The sequence below is a fragment of the Salvia hispanica genome, chromosome 5 (assembly GCF_023119035.1).
Source record: "Salvia hispanica cultivar TCC Black 2014 chromosome 5, UniMelb_Shisp_WGS_1.0, whole genome shotgun sequence".
NCBI lineage: Eukaryota > Viridiplantae > Streptophyta > Magnoliopsida > Lamiales > Lamiaceae > Salvia > Salvia hispanica.
Window position 1 is genome coordinate 15,271,128 of NC_062969.1, and position 10,222 is coordinate 15,281,349.

General features: G+C 33.2%; 1 protein-coding gene across 2 annotated transcripts; it reads right to left on the minus strand.

Annotated features, from left to right (window-relative positions):
- Positions 1 to 1,785: 1,785 nt before the first annotated feature.
- On the minus strand, positions 1,786 to 4,266 carry LOC125186555 (protein DETOXIFICATION 35-like). Of its 2 annotated transcripts, XM_048082934.1 has the most exons (7): positions 3,939 to 4,265; positions 3,181 to 3,806; positions 3,045 to 3,101; positions 2,572 to 2,810; positions 2,368 to 2,486; positions 2,190 to 2,276; positions 1,786 to 2,087 (listed from the first exon to the last, which is right to left on the minus strand). In XM_048082934.1, exons 1-7 carry the CDS (start codon positions 4,206 to 4,208, stop codon positions 2,007 to 2,009), a joined length of 1,479 nt encoding a protein of 492 aa, XP_047938891.1. In that variant the 5' UTR covers positions 4,209 to 4,265; the 3' UTR covers positions 1,786 to 2,006. The 2 variants fall into 2 exon arrangements, with proteins under 2 accessions (XP_047938891.1, XP_047938892.1); XM_048082935.1 differs by lacking the exon at positions 3,045 to 3,101 and having other exon boundaries at positions 3,939 to 4,266.
- Positions 4,267 to 10,222: the final 5,956 nt, after the last annotated feature.

Genomic DNA, 10,222 nt, shown 5'->3' on the forward strand with positions numbered 1-10,222 from the left:
TATCGCAATTGTCTACTCCGCTTCTGTTTACTTCTTATGTTCATGTTTCAATTGCTCAAATTCTTCAGCTTCAATTTGGGGGAAAAAATGGTATTGCACAAAATTCCCCCAATTCAATCCAAAATGTGCAAAATTTTTGCTCAATAAATCTAGAAATTACACAACGAAAGAGACGAATTACTCACAGAGAGCAAGAGAAGAAGAGGAAGAAGAGTGTGGTGTAGTTGCGAGCTAACCGCTTGACGTTCTCTTGACACGGAGGCGCGCCTGAGAGCGAGAGGACGGGAACGAGTACGATTCGGAGGAGCTGAAGAAAGCCACAGTCCATGGCGGTGTCTCGCCGGAGAAATCGCGGTGGCGAGCTTGGAGAAAGGGTTAAAGGTGACCAGCGTCAGCAGAGTGGGAGAAGAATCGCGAGACGAGGAATGCTCCGCTGCTGAAAAAACATGAAATTACATTTCTGTCCTTTTATATTAAATTAATCTAAAAATATTTATTGTGTAACAAAATCTGGACCATTCATTTAAAAAAAATGAGTGACTGAATCTTATTTCTCAATTAGCCTAAATAATCTCAACTGATCACAATCCTATATATATATATATATATATATATGCGCGTTGAAATTGTGAATCTTTTCAAAAGAGAAATCATTGCTGCTGTAATCATTTCAGATATTTTACCGATATTATCTAAATGAGCATTTGTTGAAAAATATGTAAGTCACGTTTTCAATATACTTTTTATTTTCTTTATACTATTAGAATTTGTTTTTTCAATGAAATGTTTATTTAAAATTTTCACTTTTTTGTTTAATATTTTATCCTATTTTCTTTAACTTTTTTATCCTTAAATACTCAAAGCTAGTCATTTATTATAATATTAATCTCTAATACACAATTAGAATATATAAGTATCTCGGTTTATTGATTTTATTGGAAATTAATTGAGTGTTTTTTAACAAAAATAAAAATGACATAGTAAAAAATACTAAGAGAAAAGTTTATAGCAAATTTGCAGACAAATTATACTTATACTATCTTTTTTTAATACTCACTCTTTTGAAATACTATGTTATACTACTACTCTTATCTTTCAATTACAGCAGTAGTGATTACATCTATGTATCTAATAAAATGGTGTGAAAAAAAAAAGATCATAATAATTTTTTCTCTTTTTTTTAACACTGTTTTTATTCTGATTAGAACTTATCATCTTCAATTAAATAAATAAGTTAACATACTTGGCGATTCTATATAATATTTGAGAATATTCTTAGACCAAAAAAAGAAAATAAAAAAGAGATGCAAAAAAATTAACTTACATAGATTATTTGAAAATATAGGTGAAGACATTTTTTAAATGCTGTAAGATTCACAATTAGTCTTGTGGTCCTATAATGATATAAATATGTGAAGGAAATAACCTAATTCTCGTATAGTATAGATGAATAAAATAATAAGAGTATATTATTGAATAAACTAATACTCCCTCCGTCCCACATTTGGAGTCATTTATTGCTAATAAATGAAGTGAGATGGTAGAGTGTGTAATAAATGAAGTGAGATGGTGGAGTTGGTTGAAGGTGGGTCCCTTTTGATTTTTTATTTTTGTTTTGATTTATTTTAATGTAGATAATGACATTTTTATGTAATTTTGATGAAGAATGGGATAAAATTGTATGACCAAATATGGAAAATTCTAAAAGTGACTCTTAAACTGGGACGGACTTTTATGGCAAAAAGTGACTCTTAATCTGGGACGGAGGGAGTACTTAAGAAGTAGTAATAAAAGGCAGCGCACATCTTTTCCTCTCCTGCGTTTTATTTGCTGTTGGATGCGTTTCAAGCTGCTGTGTTTGCTGTGTTTTTTTAACACAGCAGGGGATCCCTACCCATAAAATTGATACAATTATTAAAGGTCAAAAATAAATTTCAAAGCTCGTTTTCCGGCAAGGCCCCCCCAAGCTTGATCCGACTTCGCCGTTGGTTAAAGAAAATGGCATGCTATATTCCATGGTTGATGGGAATTTTTGATTTGATTTGTTGACCTCCCCATTTTCGTAAACGTTCTGTCGTTTGCTCTACCTGCAAATTCACACAATTTGATCATATGGTAATGCAAGGTTAATTAATTTAATTTAAATTCCATAGGAAAATGGATGAATTCAAGATAGGCTATAAACTAACCTCTTTATTCCAGTTAGTTCGGTAAAGAAGCAGCAATAATAGTAATGTTTGTAAACCAACTCCAGCTATCATGCCTCCCCACAGTCCCTGTCACTCACACAATTGAGATACTACATGATGTTGAATCAATTTATTTAAACTAGCTAGCTTCATGAGGCCTAGTTCATAATTGTGTTACCACGACTCCGAGATTCGCCACATAACCGAGAACATAACCAAGGGGTAGACCAAAGACATAATAACATGCCAAGTTTATGTAAGCTACTTGGGCTTGCCATCCTCCTCCTATGGCCACACCTGCATCATTTATCACTACAAAAATTATACTCCATGTTTGCATTGTATTTGTAGGTGATACATACTTAAATAAGTGTAATTGGACCTGATACGACCGGTTGAATACTGTTGAGAAGCATGGTGATCCCAAGTAGGCCAGAGAGGCGAGCGACTGCGCTCTGCATATCTTGACTATCCGTAAATATGAGAGCGATGTGGTTTCTAGTTGCAAGCACAAGTATCATGCAGACAATCCCTATCGCTAGTGACTGCAAGAGCGTCACGTACACTGCGTATCTTGCTGCTCGAGGGTGCCCCATGCCCAGCTCATTTGACACTCGAACGCTTCAAATATACAAATACATGACGACTAGAGTTGTGATCAAATGAAAATCACATTAAAATGAGAAGTGAGAACAATATCAGTTGCTGACTTTCAATATCACAAAACTCTATTGATATTCATGAATCTATGAACTGATATGTTTTGTGATGCCAATGAATCAACGAATTGATATGGTTCTCGGTTCACATTTTAATTGCGGGTTTAGTAGAATATGAATCTATAAGTCATATCACCTTATAGCAGCATTGACTCCTATGAACACCATGGATTCCCAACCATTAACATTCATGCTAAATCAGAACAAGAAATCAACCAGCCATAACCAATTAAACATAGCATAATAATGCAAGTGAAATGATGTGATATTACCATATCGAAAGCGAGCCAACAGCAGTGACTGCATCATCAAGATGGCCAGTGAGGATAATGATGCTCATCATATACCAAATCTCCAGGCACAACATAACGGCAGACGCCAACGACAGCTTCAAGAAGCCCCAAACCTCGTGAAACGCAGCCCACGAGAACCCTCTCCACCCATCCTTACACCACCCCACCACATAAACAAACTGCGCGATCGCAGTGCCCCAGCTGGTGAGATCGAAAGCCACAGCCGCAGCAGTGGTTCCCCACCCAAGAACACAGACAAATAGCCAACACAGAAGGATGTGGAAAGCCAGAGAGAATGCAGCAATCCATGCAAGTACAGAGACTTTACTCTGTGCTTGCAGGAATTTCTGAGTGGGAAAAGTGATAGCAAGGGAGCAGAGCTGAGGGAGAATCATAAGGGTGTAGACCCCGGCAGGGGCCGCGATCTCCTCCTTCTGTCCGAGTAATCTCAGAATGGGAGTGGCGAAGATGTAGAGAGGCGAGAGGAGGGCGCAAGTGCCTAAGAGAATAACGATGGATCGTTGCATATAAACCCCGAGCATCTCAACTTCCCCGCTGCCAAATGCCTGCCCGCATAGGGTCTCAAGAGCACTCCCCATGCCAAGCTAAAATATTTGATAGTATTACAGACGAAACAGTAGAATTCATCCCAACAGTTAGTCTAACAGTCTATGGGACAGGACATTGAGTCTGTAACAGAGATGATATAATAGTAATAAATATTAATACAAACTGACCAAGAAGCCGAAGGCGAAGGTGCTGACGACAGAGAGGGCGATGGAGAAAGCGGAGAGCTGAATGTCGCCGAGATGGCCAACAAAGACGGTGGTGGCGGAGGTCATTCCGAACTGACAGACTATCTGAAAAGCAATAGGGCCGCCGATTTTCCACAACTTGGCCGACTCTATGCACCAAAGCCTCCACCATGACTTCAACCCCTTCACCGCCACGTAGTCTCCGTCGTATCCGATCAGATCAACCCCGCCTTCAAGCAGAGGCGCCTCCATCCACAGTCGTTTCAATCAACTAAATTATCTGATTTAAAATTTAAATATATAGTAAGGTATGGATACACCATAGAAGTCTGTATCAAACAACACACTAAATAACAAGAGACTAAAACAAAGTTATGATTTCTCAAAATCTGTGGTAATAAACTTTATCTGGCCCACCTACACTAGCTTCTTAATTTCCAGGTAAGCCTTCCAATTATACTTTAAATTCTACAGTCATAATCATAGCATATTTTTTCATTTATCATTAAACATCCAAAAATTCTTAATATTTTTTAGTATAATTTATTTTGGGATCGAGGATTTTTCTATGAAGGAAATATAGTAATTAATTAGTTATATCTTCTTTAATTAACGCGGGTTGATTAAGTAAAATGAAAATTCGCTTAAAATAGATGATTTTCATTCTCTTAGAAAATTATGAAAATGATAACAATTGTGGAAATTTATCACTACTCAAATAGAATTACAAAAATTTGAGAAATAGACCTGAGATTAATTTAATTTGGTATCAAAATCTACAAAATTCTTATTCCTATTTGACTTATTTCGTTTTATCAAGGCAATTGTATTTCTAACTAACTAAGGAATATCGTGAAACGTATCAAGATAATTTCATAGTGGAGTATGATATAAATTTCATATAATGTCGACTTTACGTAGTGCCGAAACTTCTCCTAAATTCTCATAATGGAGTATGATATAAATTTCATATAAATATATAATGCTTCTCCTAAATTTTCAAGGCTTTTTGTACGTAACCATAGCGTCTACTACAAATTTTGGCTTCTTAGATTTCCGATCGAAATGTGCACAAAGAATACTATATGTGCATTCCGAGTGCCTCTAGGGCATACCTCGTTGTAACTCTTAACGATTTTCTATTTTAAACCCTTGTTTTCTATTGGTTGACATAGATTGAAAATTCTCAAAATCTACGTAGACTTGAAGATTCACATGATTTTCTTAGTGATATACAAACCTCGTTCAATATGTGTGAGAATCTATTCTTCGTTGAAAAGTTGGATATTGTCGACCGCATCGCAGGGAGACGACGAGTCTTGGAAGGGATATGAGGATTGAAGCCATGAATTAAAAGTCATTGTTAATTGTTTGATAGACATCCATTCTTAGAAAAAAAAATTGGAATAATGACGAATTTTGATGAAAAATAAGAAAATAATTAAAGAAGATGGATGATTCGAGGGTGTGAAGGAAGAAGTATGGTGACTATAGGAGGGGATAAGAGGGGGGAAAAAGGAAGAAAAATTGGGGGAAAAAGTCATTATATCAAAGATAAAAGACAAACATTTCGTGCATCCCGGAAATGTATAAAATAATTATTTTACTTATTTTGTACTTATGTTGATTCACCAAAGAAATATCCAACATAAATTAACAAAAAGATCATTTTGGTTTTTCTTGTAATACCAATAGACAAATTGCATTAACAAACCTTGGACATGAGTTAAATTAAAACAAGTTCATTTCTTGCTCGTTGAAATTTTAATTAATTAGTACTATTAATTATATATCTTATGTATCATTTTGGATTTTCTTGTAATACCAATAGACAAATTGCATAGAACAAAACTTGGACATGAGTTTATTCATATACTACAATAATCACAGCAGAGCATAACACCAACAAACATACTACTATGAAATTAGAGTTGTAATATACTAAGCTTGTATTTTCAAACCCGATTTAAGCAAAATCAAATTGAAAGATGAAACTAAGTACTATAGTAGCAGTTTACTATACTTAAAGTTGACAATGTTTTATGTAAAACCAAAATTGTGCATCATTTCCAATTCGACGGATTTTGATCAATTTTGTGGTTTTAAAAATTTCAACGATTATATCTTTGATGTGTCGATTCAAAACTCAAACGAAAAGCATACAAAAAATAATGTAATTAAACACAATTATAAGAAATTGAATCTGTGGAATCTCAATACACGCACTATATATGTATCATGCAATTCCACTGGAGAGCCGCAAAATAAAATGCCACTTTTTCTTTCCTTTTTTTCAGTGGCCACTGCCCTCTCTATCGAATCCCAAACATCATCATTTCCACTTTTTGCCATTGTTTCATGGAGTACATTTTTATCCATTTTTCATCTTTATGTGTATGTTCTATTTAACGCTCTAGATTGAACTTATCATTCAAATTGACGGTTTGGATTTTTAACTTTTTTAGTTATATTTATAAGTTTTTTACTATAGGATTTTTAAATATTAAACCTCGATTCTTGCAAAATGTTAACTGATAGGGACCTCATGTCACACATTAAAAAAATATATTTTCCCGACAATTGCAATTCATTATTCCCCTCAGTCTCACAATAATTATCACTCTAATTATGGACACGGATTATACAAAATGTAAAGGAGAGTTGATTGGAAAAGTTAGTGGTATGTGGAATCCACTTTTTATATTAGTTTTATAATAAAATAATTATCACTCTAATTATGGACACGGGTTTTACAAAATGTAAAGGAGAGTTGGTTGGAAACGTTACTGGAATGTGGGACCACTTTTTTATATTAGTTTTATAATAAAATGTAAATGAAGTGAGTTAGTGGAATGTGACAACTACTTACCATTTATGGTAAAAATGAAGTGTGACAATTATTTTAGGGCGGACCGAAATGGAAAAGAATGACAATTATTATGGGATGAAAGGATTACTCTTCGTATTTTTTTGAATCAATCTTTTGAATATATTTTTTAGGGTTAGATTTCTTATTTAAAAAAGTCTTTTTTATTATAAGTCATCTCGTTCTCAAAATGGAAGTTTCTATTTTTTCTTTTTCCAAAATAGAAATAGTTTATATTTTTAAGAGAAGAATACAGTACAATCATTCTTCCTTTTAGAGATCCCTACTTATTCCAAACTCCCATTCTTGTGCAGCCGTCAAGATCAAGTTAGGCATATTAAAAACCTAACATTAGCTCGATCCAATATAACGATAAACTACAGTTTAGTTAGTAATTAAGATAATTAATAGGTCGAATATTCGAGTTATGATGGAGATAATTGTAAGACCATTAATTATTTTTTAAAAGTAAACTATCCAATCCAATGTTATGGTATACATTGTATGCTGTTTACATTTATAAATTCTTATTTTCCATATATTAAATTATTTATCACATGGTTTATCTTTTATTTATTTAGTGATTAAATTAATAAATACTCTCTCCGTCTCAAGGAAGATGACCCCTTATTTTGGTGACACGAGATTTTATGCAACTTTGTTTTGTGTATTGAGTGGAGAGAGTAAAGTAAAAGAAATGGAATAAAAGATAGATAAATGTGTTTCCATTTTAAATAATGAGTCATCTTGGTTGGAATAGGGATTTCAATTCAACACGAAATCCGTGGACCGGCCCGAACAACCCGGTAATATGAGCGGGTTAGGGCTGTAATTTTATTACCCAAATACAAAACGGGCTAAACGGGTTGACCCGAATGGGTTGGTGGGTTAAAGTTAGCCCGAACGGGTTGCGGGTCGGCCCGATGGGTTGCGGGTTTTAGTTATAAAATTATTAAATTTTAGGGGTTTTTTATATTTTTGAATCCTCAATCTTCATTCTACACAATCATTAGTCTTATTCAATCTTCATTCTACACTTTTTCACTCGATCCCACAATATTAGCTTTCAAGTTCCATCTCAACTCATTATTGCACCGTCCCATCATCTGTCACTAGTGTGTTACCACCACCAAAGCCAATCAAGACAAAATTAAGAACTAACCCATCAATATCTTAATATATTTATCAATTTAATAATGATTCATGTAAGATATGATTTTTAATTTTCATAAAGAATTAGTTATGAACAATGAGAGGTGATCAATTGCTAACTAATTAGCAATCCAAAATTGAGACCAATTTTTAACCATTAGATTAGAAGATCTTGTGGTTGATATAATGTCAAGAGTAATATATTTTAAATTTAAATAATTATTAATTAAATTAAAAGGGTATTAATGTCAAATCTTATAGGAAGTAATCCTAACTAACTACTTTCTCTCTTCTCAAAATCATCTCAAATCTTTAAATTTACGTAACTCTCTCAATTTAGATTATTTTTTAGCTAAAAATATATCAAATTAAAGATAATTTAATAAGGATTCCGACGAGATCTCAATTGCATATGTTCCGACGATGTTCGGGTGATGAAATTTGATAAATTATATTTCAATTTTCGTACATGTTGATAAGCAACTTTTATCAACAAATGCAACAAAAAATCTCAATATATTATAGGCAAAATCTCAATATTATGCATGTCCAATCTCAATAAAAATGTGTTGATATTTTCTTGTCCTTGTGTTGATATTCTAATGTCATATTGTTGATATTTGTAATACACAATGTTGATATAAAAAACACCCACGAAAATTATCATATGATAACATAATGACGATATTACCCTTTTGTTGATATTTTGTCTACTATTTATTGAGATTTGTGAGCTTTAATCTCATCCACTCATTTTAAAATCCAAGGGTGGAGATTTAGTCTTGATTTTGGATTTGGGTGCTATAAGCATTAGAATAGGACCTTACGAACAATGCCATAATAATGACATGAACACAAGCTTTAATTTATATTGTAGTTGATCGAGATGAAAGATTTATTTTCAAGTATTATTGAAGAAAACTATGAAAATTTGAAGATTTTATATGATTCTAAACTAAATAGAAATAAGTATCTAAAATTTAAAATCATTTTATAGAAGAAAAATTTGATACAAGAGATTATTTTCGAAAGCTTTTAGCCCGAATAGCCCGATGGGTTAGCCCAAAACCCGACGGGTTAGGGTTAGGGTTGAAAATTTATGACCCGAAAAAATCATAACCCGAACGACCCGCACCCAAATAGCCCGGCGACCCGAGTGGGCTGGCCCGAACCCGAATGGGTTAGCCCGATTGACATCCCTAGGTTGGAACAAACTAAAAAGGAAAGTACTCCTTCCGTCCCAATTTAAGAGTCATATTTTGCCATAAAAGTCTGTCCCAGTTTAAGAGTCACATTTAGAAGTTTTCATATTTGAACATAAAATTTTACCTCATTATTCTACAAAATTACACTCAAATGTCATTATCTACATAAAAAGTCAATCATCTCAATTTCCACCAATTCACTTCATTTATTACACACACTTCATTTATTACACACTCCACCAAATTCTTAAAATCCGTGCCATAATTAATTCTAACTCTTAAACTGGGATGGAGGAAATATTTCATTTTCAATGGACGGAGGAAGTAAAAAAAACAAGACCTTCTAAGGAATGATAGGTAAAGTTATATATGGCCTCTATAGAATCTCAAGCACAGTTGATATAGAACAAGTGGTAAACTCAACATAGATATATGTGGACAATAAAATGTGAATAGTTGTATTTTAGATCTAAAGTCATTTTTTATTTAGGACTACTGATTACACCGAAATGTGGTACAATATTGGATGGACCACGTAAAGATAAATACTTCGTGCCAGTTAAAATAAAAATACAAAATCTTGGTGATTATTTTTATTTCTAAATTTAGAGTACAAATAACATTAATCATATAGCGTTTGTCGTCGTCTACTTTGACTTGTATGTGTATTTTTTGGCAATCTAATTAATCATACCGTCTTGATAGAATGTATTTTCTGATAGAGTGAAATATTTTTTAGTATACCTACAAAATTTTTGTGTGTACATGGTGTAAATATTTTATAATAAAAGTATTAAATTTTTAAAAATAATCATTTACCATTCTCGAAAATTGGGCATATTTAAACCATCCCCAACATAAAAACACACGAGCACAAAAATACACTTCAAAAAACTAAATATTAAAACAAGGAAAGGGACCGACATAACAGTAGAAATATTATTTCAGAAACTAATTTCAAAGAATCTTTAGTAAACAACCAATATCGAATTCTTAATTTAAGTCACCCAATTTGTAACTATTAATTTTATTTATTTTGATAG

What these genes read in the sequence shown, in the direction of transcription:
- LOC125186555 (XM_048082934.1), bottom strand. Translation starts at nt 4,208, where the DNA reads ATGGAGGCGCCTCTGCTTGAAGGCGGGGTTGATCTGATCGGATACGAC. An exon ending in GGAGTCAATGCTGCTATAAG is followed by an intron (nt 2,811 to 3,044) that starts GTGATATGACTT and finishes GTATATTTGAAG; the next exon opens with CGTTCGAGTGTCAAATGAGC. An exon ending in GAACTAACTGGAATAAAGAG is followed by an intron (nt 2,088 to 2,189) that starts GTTAGTTTATAG and finishes GTGAATTTGCAG; the next exon opens with GTAGAGCAAACGACAGAACG.